Source organism: Ziziphus jujuba, chromosome 10 (genome assembly GCF_031755915.1).
Source record: "Ziziphus jujuba cultivar Dongzao chromosome 10, ASM3175591v1".
NCBI lineage: Eukaryota > Viridiplantae > Streptophyta > Magnoliopsida > Rosales > Rhamnaceae > Ziziphus > Ziziphus jujuba.
Window position 1 is genome coordinate 19,371,306 of NC_083388.1, and position 13,617 is coordinate 19,384,922.

Here is a 13,617-nt window from a genome sequence, read left to right on the forward strand (position 1 = left end):
CTACTAGACATTATGATCCTTAAAGTAGACTACAAATTTTACTGGGTTTCCACAGTTGCTTTGGTTATAATTTCACAGATCTCAAATCAAGATCGAAGTCAAAAGATCTGGTGGAATAGTGTCGTTTAAGATTCAATGATGATTTGCATGTACAAATGGGTATCCAAAGCTTAATGAAGGTGGTTACATGGCTTTTATAATTGTTAGGAGAAAAATATCTATACTATTTACCTTTTCTTGTCACGCCAAAGATGGATCACACTTTGTGTCCTTTTTTCTTTTTCTTTTTTTATAGAAAGTTCACACTATGTGTCTACTTCAATAACTTCTTGGACATTAAACGCTATCCTTTATCTCTATTGCAATTCTTATCTCTAATTTATATATTCTTGGAATTTTACGGACTACCAACTTCTTGAATCTATAAGGTATGACATGGTTGTTAATGTAATTAGCATCTTGCTACACAAACTTGGTATATGCTTTATAGATGTATAGTTAGAAGGAAAATTATGCTTAAACAAGAATTAAACTGCTCTTAGAAAGGGATCGATAGATTTTTATTTTTTTTATTTTTTATTTTTTATTTTTTATTTTTGTGGCGGGGAGGGGGCGGCTTTTCTCAATATTATTTTCCACATGCAAAGATGAGTTGCCCAATTGCCATGATGTATCATGGTTTCCATTAAGAGAGCCGAACTTTACACTAATGAAATGTAGAATTCAATGTCCATTCAATAATATTCATACAATGTGAAACAAACACTTTTTCTCCAACATTTTAGATTCAAATCGGTCTTCTAATCAGTACTTTCTTAGCAGATATCTGTTCATAAGGCTTTTTCCTAAACCTCCACAACTTCTAACAGATCTACAAAGATCATAAATCTCTTTTGTACCCATTACGCCTCAGTTTTTGAAAATGTTTTTTTTTTTTTTTTTTTTAAGCATCCCAACATTTAGAGATGGAATGTAACATATAGAACTTTATCTATGGTCGAAACCAAATTAGCATATCCCAATATTGGAGCTCATGCAGGCTTAGTGACCATCTACCTTAAAAGGATATGGTAATTATCAACTCAGCTTCTGCAAGTCACTTGTTTGTATCTTCCCCTGCAAATATAGTTCTGTACACAGCTCTGTGACGGTTGTTGAACTTGGCTAGCCTCTAAAATCCTAAACATCTATGACAAGTTTTCTCAAAACAAAGAACGTTAGTAAAAAGATGCAGCCAGAAAATGGCCTCAAACCAACTGATTTGGAAGTTATTGAACTGTTGTAACCAGGAGGGATTTCAGATCCGAAATCGGGGGTGGTTCCTGAAGCTGGGTTGCTAGTATTTAAGACGGTAGGTGGAGTACCATACCTGTAAGTATACATGGAATAAAATACAAGGTTACTTTTATTTATTTATTTATTTTTCCTTAAAGAAGTCATGAAAAAAAAGAGCTTTGAAACTCATCAGGTAGAAAGACTTTACCCTGTTACCCCTGATCCTGATGGTGGAGGTGTTGTTGCTGTTGGAGTTGGTGTTGGAGTTGTTGATGATGGGATTGGAGTTGGAGTTGTTGGTGTTGGAGTTGATGGCGTTGGAGTTGATGGTGTTGATGGTGTTGATGGTGTTGATGGTGACGATGAGGATGATGGGTAAATGCAGGAACCAGTGCCTGTTACAAAATTCATGGAGGGTTTAAGAAGGCTTTACTTCTATGAAGCAACAAAAACAGATAATACTCATACCAAAGAGAAGTAAAACATGATCATCAATGAAAACAGATAATACTCATACCAAAAAGAAGTCAAACATGATCAATGAAAATAACTTTTCTTACTTGGATTGGCATTAACTATTGTGGCAGTGCCTCCAAAATCACAGCTTGTAGGAACTGGATTCTTCTGATAATAGCCATTGAATGCATACGAGGCGTGGTTTTGCAAAGTATTGGGATTGTAACAACTCCCACCTTGCTGAATCTGTGAACAATCAATTCCTCCCATCCCACAAGCATAGTCAAGTGCCGCCTGAAGTGCAGTCTCAAGTGCTCCACTTTTAGCCACACACCAGGTAGCTCCCGGAACTGCAGGAGCATTGGTGGCTGCAGGAGGTGGCACAGGATTCGTAACCGGTGTTGTAACCGGAACAGGTCCAGACGGCGCTGGATATGTTGTCGCAGGGTTAGTGACAGGTTGTGCCCCCGGAACTGTAACAGGTGTTGTAACTGGTGTGTTAGCAGGGGCAGCGGGCGGTATGGTGATGGGAGTGGTGGAGGGAACTGCCACCGGAGTGGCAGGATTCGTTGGTGTTATTGTCACCGTAGATGGAACGGTGACAATGGTTGGTGAGGGGTTATCAGGGGATAGGACTGGTGTAGTTGATATGGGAGTTGTGGTAAAGGTTGTCGTTGGTGGGATAATTGTGTCATGTAAAGTGGTTTTGAGGTCTAATTTTCTCAGGAGTTCTCTGTGTGAAGAAGGGAATATCTGTTCCTTTTCCCTTTCAAGCTCTTTCTGTGCAAAATCCTCTGTTTGTACTACATCTGCATATATCCCAGCAATCCTACCTCTAATCTTCCTGTTGTTTGACAAAGCTTTGGAGACTTTACGAGTGAATTCAACCACTTCTTTTTCCCCAGCAACAGCAGAGCTCTTGATTGTCAAAACCATTGGAACATCTTTGCAAGCAAGAATGGATGCAGCGAGTTTGGCTCTTTCAATAACTGACTCAACAAACCCATCACTCACTCTCAATTCTCCATCAATGCTGGCTTCTACAGTTACATATGATCTTATTTCCTTGATGTAAGTAAGAATCTTTTGTAGCTCTCTTTCATGGGTTTTGCTCAAATTCTTCAAAAATGGTAAAGAAAATGAAACCGAGACCTTAACTTGTCTGTCAACATGAAAACCAGTGAGAACAGAGTGTATGGATTTCAAGGTGGATAAAACTGTAGGAAGCTCATTGCTGCTAATTGCTATAATGCTCTTGATGTTCACTCGAGGAAGAAAAGCGATTACATGGGTTTTGAGCCATGAAATAGCAGCAGATGTAGATTGTACAAGAATTTCAGCCTGGCTATGGTTCACATAGAGATCAACAGACAAACTCCTATTGTACAGATTACTCAGAACCTTATGATCTTCCACAAAAACCCGAACCTTAGATGGGGGAACATTGTTTTGCTCGAGGAATGACATTGTTCCATCAAGATATGAGGTCCCTGTGCTTCCTCCTGCATGGTAGGAGAAACCCACCTGAGTTCCTGGAAAGCAGAAAAGAAGCTAGAGTTAATATACACTGCAAATTTTTAGCCGTAAATAAGTATAGCAACAGGAAAATGATCAAAAGCCGAAAAGATTTTATATTTCCATTTCTCAAATTGGGTAACATTAAAAAAAAAGTTTTTTTTTTTTTTTTTTTTTTTTTTGGGTGTGTAATAGTTACTTACCAGAAGAGCAGCTAGTGAAAAGAGTAAGGAAGAATAAGAAGAACCATTTACAAGTTCCTTCTGCCATTGTAATATGAGGAAGTGTTTTCTGGGACTGAAGAAGAACCCAAATGGATTTTTTATGCGATTCATGTAATGGGGGTGCTTTGAAGAAAATTTCTCATAGAATTGGTATAAAAGCACTTGGAGAGAAAAGATACAGAGAGAGGGTGAGAGGGAAAAGTGTTGAAGATAAAGTTGAGGAGAGAAAAGTGAGAAAAAAAAAAGAAAGAACTAAAGAAGGAAGACCAAGTTGTGATGATAAAAGAAAAAGATATTACTTTGTAATGAAGGATGGGGTTGGAGACCTTGTGTCCCTTCATGACAGTAGAAAAAAGGAAAGAAAGAATCAGCCATGCTTTTTCGCTTCTTTTCCATTTTCCAAAGAAAATTATATATTTATAAATTCAAAGATATAAAGCAAAATCCTTGACAAGTGGCAAACCATATGCATATGCACATGCATTTACGGATTACCGACAAACATGCAGTATTCTTATGTTCTCAGATACCCCCAGAACCAACGTTGATGGCATGCCCACTAAACATTCTTAATATATATATATATATTTTTTTTTTTTATTTTTTATTTTTTTTTGGGGTGGTATTGTCAAGTTTTCATAATTTTGAAGCAGCATCTGATATATTCTGCCTTTACACTACCAAATAACATTAACAATAAATAAGCACTAAAGATCGAACTTTTTGAATGGGTTGAGCAATGTCATTAAGGTTTCTTAGGATTTTTCTAATTAGAATTTGGTACCTTTATGACAGTAGCTTTTTCGCCCTCTGAACTCCTTATAACATGCTGTTGCCGTTGTGTCATTAAACTTTCAATTTAGTGGCAATTTCTTCCTGTGGATGAGGTCATAGGGGGTTTATTTGCTCAGCCTCCCCACAGTAATTTGTTTAGTTTATTATTACGAAGCTCAAATCTACTCGCTACATCAAGGATTTGCCAAATAATGAGAAACGGATATGAAAAGGCAGCTTGTGTTTTGGATCAGATAAGTCCCAAAAAAGGAATGATGAGGCATTCAAAATGATAAGACCATTAAAAGACTTTACATTGGTTGGATGGTGTTAAAAGAAGATATTAAAATTCAATTTGGCTTAGATCAGCAAAAAGCATTGCAAAATTAATTACCGCTAATAAAAGGTAAAGGAAAATACAAAGACAAAGGGAAAATAATAATGATAATAATAATAATAATAATCACCCTGGGAATAGGCCTAGAAATTTCGTTCAAGTTTTTGATAGTTTCTTCTTGGATAAGGTTGCCATACCCCAGTTCCCATTGACAAACAATGTGAAAAGTGATATAAAATTGGAAATTTCACTCTGTGCTGACTATATATATTCATCACTAAGGGGCAGAATATAAAAAATTGACAAGCAAAAAACCTTTTATGAAATGATGTTTTTTTCTGCTGCCAAATTATTTTCCTTTTTATTTTATTTTATGCTTTTCTAATAATACTATCAGCGGCACATCTTTCTGCAGATTAAGATATAGAATATACAATCCCAGTGGAGACAACCCATGTGTGGATAAATTTATAATATTTTCTGTGTTTTTCAAGATAGTGAATCAAAAAGCACTTTGTCTGACTAGAGTCTCAGCCGAAAGCAAACAAGCTAAGAGATAGAATGTGGTTCATACGTCAAAAACGGCGATAACATTGGTGGATAAAATAGCAATTTTCATTTTCTTTTGTATAAAGAAAAGATATGGGGCAAATCCAGCTTATGCTTATTTGCTTTATGAATTTGTTGTGTTTCTCTTTAAAGTTTAGAATGGTTCTAATTTGGTACTTCAATATTATTGAACTAAACTGGCCGAAAATAGTAAACCTTCAGATACTATTCGTTATCTTAAAATGACATGTACAACTTCACAGTTTGAGATTCTGGGGAACAGGTACAGATAAGGGTTGGTCCACATCTTTTGGAACATAACATGCAAAATTCAAATTCGAACATGTAAAGCAAAGTCCAATCTTTTTTGGACACATGAATTTTTTTCCACGACTCAGAATGCGGTGGGATCGCACAATACCAGATGCTATACAAAAAAGTGGATATGAATTCTGTACTTCTCTGGGCATCATCAGAACATGATTATCATGTTGATATTTAACATTTATTAAGGCATTCAATGGCGAAACTACAATATTTACAAAGAAAAGTTGAAACAGTTTCCAGTAAAAGTAACTGCTAAATATTTTCCATGACATATAATCACAACTGGCTCATTGTTCACCAAGTTTTGTATACAACTACTCTACACAAAATGTGCGGGATAATTCATGCTAAATTTACAATTAGCAACCATTTTTTCTTTTTTCCTTCTTTCTGTTATAACTTACAATATATTCATCCTCGAGTAATAAGTTACGACGAGATGACATCAACAAATAATTCAGCAAAGAAAGGATCCAGAATTGCTTCTCGGGCTGACCGATATTTGTCTAAACGCTTCTTCAATGAGCGCATATCTCTCTCATTCTTTGATGTTCGTTCCTAGCAACACATTGAACAATAAAAACCTGGGCTGATAGGCTATAATTGTAAAACTTAAAGCCACTCTTAATATCTATCTGAACAACTTCTAGACACTTTTGTTTAGAACCACAAAATCTAAATTTGTAGAGTTAAATAGTACAGATTAGAATTAATGATTTGGTGAAGATATTGAAGAAATTAAAAAAAGAAAAAAAGAAAAAGAAAGCTCTTACAAATGATTTCTTGAGAAGCAGTATATCCACCAAGTACAGCAGCCATAAGACATTTGTTCTTGGGAAACTGTAAATATGATAAGACATGATTATTCATCAATTAAATCTAGCAAAAATAAAAAATAAAAAAACATACAACAAGAAGGTTCCAGATTAATTTCACTGGGGAAACAAAGGTACCTTCCCTCCCAGCAATCTTCTGTTACCTCCTTCATCTTCCGGTATGTCTCAGACTGTAAATAATAAGAAAACTCAATTATGTCTTTTGACAAATATAAAATTTCTAACTCAACTTTAATTCCAGTTCCTTACTTGTTTGTCTCCTTTGGGACCTTTAAAGAGATAAGGATCCGAAGAGAGGTCTAAAAAAAGTATGTCTTCACCTGATATTTGTTAACAATGCAAAACTCATATCAAATTTGTCCACTAAAGAGAACTCATTGTGAGAAGAGTGAAAAAAGATACCAGTATTGATTCTTGAAAGAGTGAAGTCAATTATTGATATCTGCAACCCAAATGTTTTGACAAAAAATTTCTTCCCCTCAAGAGTGAACTGCAATGTAACGGAATCATTCCGGCTTAAAAGTATATTTCCCCTGTAAGAGATGCACTATGTAAGTCAGCAGTCAGCGACTTCAAAATGATAACCATAGTTTGCATAAAAACCATACCAGTGAAGATCCCGATGTTCAAATTCATATGCAGCTTCAGCCACAGCAAGGGCAGCAGTAACCTGGAATGTATAATAAAATCAGATAATAAAAACTAAAAGTTTTATAGTCACCTATAAATTGCAACTGCAGTTTGCAACTCACCTGAGCCAATAAAGTCCTAGCCTCATCAAAATTCAGAAGCACAAAGCCTTCAAGATCCTTGCCCCCATGTTCCAGCACAAACACAACGTAGCTCTGAAAGCAAAATTGTCAATCATAATTAACAACCTAAAATCATATCATATTCTTTCTAAGATAACTCATTTATATTGCAGATAATATATCTTATTAAGAAAGTTTGTTTTCTTCTGGTCCAATACATACTCGCATGTCATGTGCTTAAGGTAAGCACAAGAGTAAGAAGTGAGAGCAAAGTGAAGACAAGTCAAGCACCACATAAATAGACAAGAAAAAACCTGTTTCTCTGGAAAGTCCTTGGGGTGATCATTTTCTGAACCATGTTTTTCATCCCAATTTTCCCATGCTTTTATTAATGAAGGATCATATGAACACTGGCATACCCTCAAACTGTAAAGTGTAGAGTACTGGGATCAAAAGAAATATAACACTATCTCTAGCAAAGTAACAATATTCATAAAATATCAAAGTTTACACCAAAGCAAATGCATCCACCATGTCAGGCAATGGCCTGATCTCACCAATATGTCAACATCTAGCCTGACTAGAAGCCTTATCAGTTGACCAAGATCAAGCACATGCCTAGTGCACTGACTTTGATGTTCAGAATGAGAACCTAGGAATCCAACTAAAACTAACTGGGGATATAAATACTCTCTATAAAATCTTAAGTACGCATAGCACTGCAGAACTTTGAACATATTAGGCAGAAAAAATACGTACTCTACAGTTTCAATAAAGGTTGTGCAAGCATTACGAACATCATCCTCTTGTCTTCTTAAGCAATTAAGAGTTCGGGAGAGTACAACCTCCTCGAGCAATTCTGCTGATTTCTGGATTCAGCATCCACATTACCAAATAGGTCAGGAAAAAAAACAAAACAAAACAAAACAAGGGCAAACTTAATTATAATAACAACATTAAAGGGCTACAATAAAAGTGAAATAACTTCACACAGGATACGTGGATAGAGTAATGAGTAATTACCTTTTGCACTTCAGCATTTACCCGTAAGTCTCCATCTATGGGAACGATTTTGCATACATAAGTGCCAGCCTTGAAAGCTTCTCCAAATGTTCCTTCACCTATTTTAACGATCTCCTGTAGGTCACTGGATACAAAAATTTAGTGTGCAATCAGATCAAGCAGAACCCATCCAGAGATTAAACTCTGGCGAGAAAATAATCACCAAATAAAATTTTACAAAGAGAACCACAAAGAAAACAATGTAATGACAGGTTTGAGTTCTGATATTAACTGGAGTCATGGACCACTCAAGAGACAGAAAGCCTATAAACCCAGACTTCTCCATCTGATAGATGCCTCTTTTTACCTTTGAGATCCTATGCATCTTTTTTACACTAATGACGACGACCATTTAAAGTAATTCATGAACCTTAACCTGGGCTAAGAATAAACTATCAACCTCAAAACATGGATATGCCTACGAACCATTGCAGCATTTGGGTTTGACGTGCAAGAGTTCTGTTGATTCATTTATACTGCCCGAGCACTCAGAAAGTGCCGGAAGAATATGATGAAGATAAAAACAGACCTGTGTTTAGTGATTTAAAAAGAAAAAAAAAGGCTCCATTTGCTGAAGGAAAGACATACTTTATTAAGATGTAAAAGCGACCTTCACATTGGATTAAATGAATATTTAACTTAAAAACACAAAGTATCATTAGAAATTGCATTCTGAAACAGAAACCAATAAATTAAAAAAAAAAAAAAAAGGAAAAAAAAGAGCAAGATACGGACTTGCCCAATTGTTTATAAGGAATACGCAACTTACCAATACTTAGAGAATACATCCTGGAATTTGGAGGGAGTAGACTGTCCGCAAACAGCTAATAAGGCAGCAAATGGATCCAAATGATCAGTTTCCGACGAAGTTGAAGTTGAAGCAAGAGAGAGTTTCTTAACCGCAAATTCTATATCCTCACAAGACTCATTTCCCACACCCTTTGTATCTATCTTGTGTGATTTGATGATATCCCTTTCAAGAACATTTCTATCAGTCAAATTTGATTTCAATCTGCTCTCAAAAGAATGCAACTGGGAACTGACTTTGAAAGAGGACCTTTCTGTGGTATTCAAATTCAAAAAATCAAAATCCTCCTCATCTATGGTTTCCGGGCCCTTGGCTGGAGTTCCTAATATCTTGGACAATGTACTAGAAGGTCCATAAGGATTTAACTTCTTGGAAATTAACCATTTCTCTAATCTTGAAGACAAATGGGGTATTGCAACATCAGTTTGGTTGCCTATGGCCCATGTACCATATTTCTTGGGTGAGGGGCTCTCCTCCAACAACTCAAAGGCATCAACCTCGTCAAAGTAAGCTCGCTCCAAGTCGAAATTGGAGGGTTGCACAAATTTTCCCTGGAAATGCCCAAAACACAGATAGCATAAAATGTACTAAACTGAAATGTTCTAAGATACCATGTAATATTAAATAGCTAAGGCATCAATATTTTCCTAAATTTTTAGAGGAGTGTGGCAACCAGAAAACAGACCTGAGATAGTTCAATTCAAAAACTATAAAGCATTACTTGCTCATTAGCCAAAAACTTCCCATAAAATATACCAAAAACAGCATGCGATACAAAAAAGCAAAAAGGAGAGCGCAAGAGCCATACTTTAGGCAAAGCAGGTTTTCCTTTCCTTTTAGCCTGCTTAAGTTGAGGCTGATGATCAATGCAAGCGCCAACAGCAATACTTGTCCTCCCTCTGTTTGGAAAAATTACCGCTCAGAAATCTAGATAATATAGTGGCTATTTTATTCTAGAAGAAAATTTCACTAATCACCAATTCATCACACCCAAAGTAAAAACCCAGAAACAAAAATCATAGTTGATACTAGTCGACACCCAAATGTCCACATAATATAAATAAAGTAAGGACCCGAAAGAAACAAAATACAAGCAAACAATCTAATTTGACGCAAATTTCATTCAGCATCCTCTAGTAATCAAAAACTACACACCCAAAAAAAACCATTCAACGGATATAAACTAATCAAACTCATATTACAAAATGCAAATATAGCAGAAAGCCAAATCTCAAACATATAGATAAGAAATGGGAACCCAGTTTCTTCCAATGCGTTTGACATAGTTTTAAATAAAATAAAATAAAATAGAGCGAGTGGGAAATGAGAAGTTAACCTGGTGGAAAGGGAACGATTCCAACTTACACGCTTGTTGGGAGCAGCAGCAGCAAAACTCACCCTATGATGATTCGTAGCACCATAGGAACCCAACTGCTTTCTGACAACAATAAAATCAAAAACACAAAAACAGAAAAAAAAAAAAAAAAAAAAAAAAAAAAAAAAAAGAAGAAGGTAAAATGTTTCCAAAACGCAAACAGAAGAGAACCAAAAATAAAATTGCAGGGACACCCAAGAAAAAGCAAAAATTTTAAAATTAAAAAAAAGAAAAAAGAAATAGAACGTACGGGGGAACTACATCTTGAGGGGTTTTGTTGGGTTTTCTCCTTCCGTAAACTGCTTCACCATGCGAATGCTGCTCTTGTTGTTGATCGTTTCCTACGATTTCTGACCACAAATCTACGCAATTCCCACCTAAAACATATTTATATATACGAACACTTAAACAGTATGAAATTTGTTCCAAATGGAAAACAAAACTAACAAGGTTACGCCTTCTCTCTGTGTACCTGTTTTGGAACCCATTTCTGAGTTGCAGAGAGACACTCAGTGAATTTGAATGCTGTCTGTTGGCGGGAGACGAATAGCCTTGGTCCTTGTGATGTATATTCTGAAGGGACTACGGACTGGAATGTCCGTCTATGTATTCCACTTGCAGAAACTGTTTATGGGCCTCATTCCATTGGGCTCCCTCCTCCTCTCCAACTCACTTTCTATGGGCTTATTAAGCCCATATCATAATTCGGTTCAAGATGAATATTTAGAATAAAATAACAGAATAACAATAAAAACCTTGTAAAATGGATATATTTCACATTCATATATGTTCTTTTGATCTCCACAAACTTCACTATGAAATTTCTATAAAACCAAAACTATCTTCCACAGGAGGGAAAAAATATATATATATACATATATATATATATATGTCATTTAATGGTTAATACATCATTTTTGTTTCAGTTAATAATAATGTATATAATATAAAACTGAATAATTTATTATTTAATATAATGTCAAAATAAAACATTTAAGGGGTGTATTCAATTAGAAATTTAATGAATTTTAAAGATTTTAAAAATCCAAAGATATTTAATTAAGATTTCGATAGAATCTATTAAAATATTATGATATTCAATTCAGAATTCTGTAGAATCTATATAAATTTGATGTTATTCAATTATAACTTTTTAAAAGTCTATAAAAGTCTATCAGTATTCAAAAAGCCATTAACTTAGAAGGATTTTACAAATTGATGGATTTGATTGAATTTTGAAATGCTAGGTATAAATACTCAAGCTTTTCACAAATCTAGTTTCCACTCCAGAGATTTCCTAAGATTTTAAAACACAAAACATTAAGTGAAACCCTGTTTTGAGACAGCACGAAGAACGAAAAACAAACGGACGAACCTAACCCGCTGGACGAACGGTCAAACGAAACCGGCAAACTGACGGCAACTAAAACAACAGTCTTTCCTATGAGCTCTCTCCCCGTGCTTCCTTGCTTGATCTAGTTTTTGGGATATGAGTCAATTTTTCTGCTTTTTTCGCATTATCCTACTATTGTTTGATGAAAACTTAAATCAATGTTGTGAAATTTTGAATTCCAAATGAGAAGTTTTGAGTTAAAAAAAAAAAAAAAAAAAAAAAAAAAAAAGATGAGAAGTTTTGAATTTGTAAGGAACGTATCCATTATCTTCGTCATTCTTCTTTAAGAAACGTAATTGAGAGGATATTTGATATATTCAAATCTAGATTCACAATTTTTAAGCCTGCACCTCCATTTCCATTTAAGACACAAGCAGAGCTAGTTTTAGCTTGTGTAGGATTGCATAATTTTCTTCACAAGGAACATCGCTTTGATGAGTTTTCTATAGAGCCAAATGATGAATCTTCATCATCATTATTAACATAAGAAACTAAAAATAATAATTTTGAAGAGCTGTTTGAAAGTCAAGAGCAACAACGAGATAATGCTAATGAATGGAGAACTACAATGGCTTCAAATTGTGGATGGATGCCCAAAATGCAAAAAATCAAAGCAACGAGCAATAAGTTTTTTTTTTTAAAAAATAAAATTTTACATCTCATAATAATAATAATAGAGATTATATAAGATTATTTGATATATTTATCTAATTTTATTTTAATTTATGTTAGTGTTTTTTTTTTAATTTTTTTAAAAATATTTTAAGGATAATATTATTAAAGTTTAAGATTCATGTATATATTATTTGCCTGTTTGTTAATATTTATTAATTTGTTCGATATCATAAATGTTCAACAATGTTAATAGTATGATAAAAATGAATAAATAAATAAAAAAAAGCTATGTTTATAGTATAAAATAAATGATATTATTCACCAAAATAGTAAAATAAATTATATAAAAATATTTAAAATCATTAGAATTCCATCAAAACCTGTTAAAGTTTATAATATAAGTTTCACAAACTCTATTAAACTCCATATAGAATTCTGATAAAATCCATATGGAGTTTATTGAATTCTAAGCAAATCCATGAATTCTATAAAACATTTTAACTCTTTTAAAATCCATTAAATTTCTAATTAAATACATTTTCCTTAAACTTTCCATAATAATTTTTGAACATTAGACTATAAATGGTTTATGACAGCATGTTATCAATGTAATTTTTCTTTTTCTTTTTTATTTAAATGTAACTTTAACATATGAAATGTTTTTCTTCCACAAGTGTGTACATAAAGTTAATTTGGTGGTGTAGAAAGAATAGTATAGTAGAGATATCAGTGGGTTTGGTAGATTAGATAGGTCCATGAAAATTTAATGGGAGTGGATATTAGGCCATTAGCAACACCAGCATAACTCAAGCAACTTTCTTATGACCTGATTTCACATTTCAGTTGCTGTATCAATATTCCAATTATAGATGATGGACAACTTCATAAAATCCTTACCTTTCACCCTTTAATAACATCTTATTATTATTATTTTCTTCACAATATAATGTCTTGGACCCAATTTAATGTGTCTCTAGCTCATCAAAGTGATTTGTTTTTTGTAGATTATCTGTGATATCATGCTCATTTTTCCTTTTGTCCTCATTTATACTGGAGTCACCTTCTTCTTCTTCTTTCCTTTCGTTTTCATATAGAAAATGCCAATAAATATGCTTTTTTTTAAATTGTCTTTTTTAAATATTACGATATATTTCTGATATGCGTTTTCCTATGGTCTTGTTTACTAATAAGAAATTAGTAATTTTTACCCCCCAAAAAAAAAAAAAAAAAGGAGAAATTGGTAATTTTATTTATTTATTTATTTATTTCATTCATTTACGTCGTTCATGTGAGTATTAATATATAAAGTACATCGAATG

At 34.0% G+C, this 13,617-nt stretch overlaps 2 protein-coding genes across 2 annotated transcripts; both read right to left on the reverse strand.

The window, feature by feature from the left end:
• Positions 1-710: 710 nt before the first annotated feature.
• On the reverse strand, positions 711-3,918 carry LOC107411718 (uncharacterized). The gene is given in 5 exon segments (XM_016019362.4): positions 711-1,369; positions 1,484-1,670; positions 1,836-3,263; positions 3,450-3,560; positions 3,563-3,918. Coding segments are annotated over 5 exon segments (1,935 nt in total). The 5' UTR covers positions 3,582-3,918; the 3' UTR covers positions 711-1,179.
• Positions 3,919-5,613: 1,695 nt separating this feature from the next.
• On the reverse strand, positions 5,614-10,891 carry LOC107411707 (serine/threonine-protein kinase haspin homolog). Its single transcript, XM_016019346.4, has 15 exons — positions 10,763-10,891; positions 10,541-10,667; positions 10,252-10,353; positions 9,724-9,814; positions 8,877-9,466; positions 8,069-8,192; positions 7,805-7,914; positions 7,360-7,471; positions 7,046-7,138; positions 6,902-6,963; positions 6,696-6,826; positions 6,543-6,613; positions 6,411-6,463; positions 6,231-6,297; positions 5,614-6,015 (listed from the first exon to the last, which is right to left on the reverse strand). The coding sequence occupies exons 1-15, from the start codon at positions 10,776-10,778 to the stop codon at positions 5,887-5,889; spliced, it is 1,878 nt and encodes a 625-aa protein (XP_015874832.2). The 5' UTR covers positions 10,779-10,891; the 3' UTR covers positions 5,614-5,886.
• Positions 10,892-13,617: the final 2,726 nt, after the last annotated feature.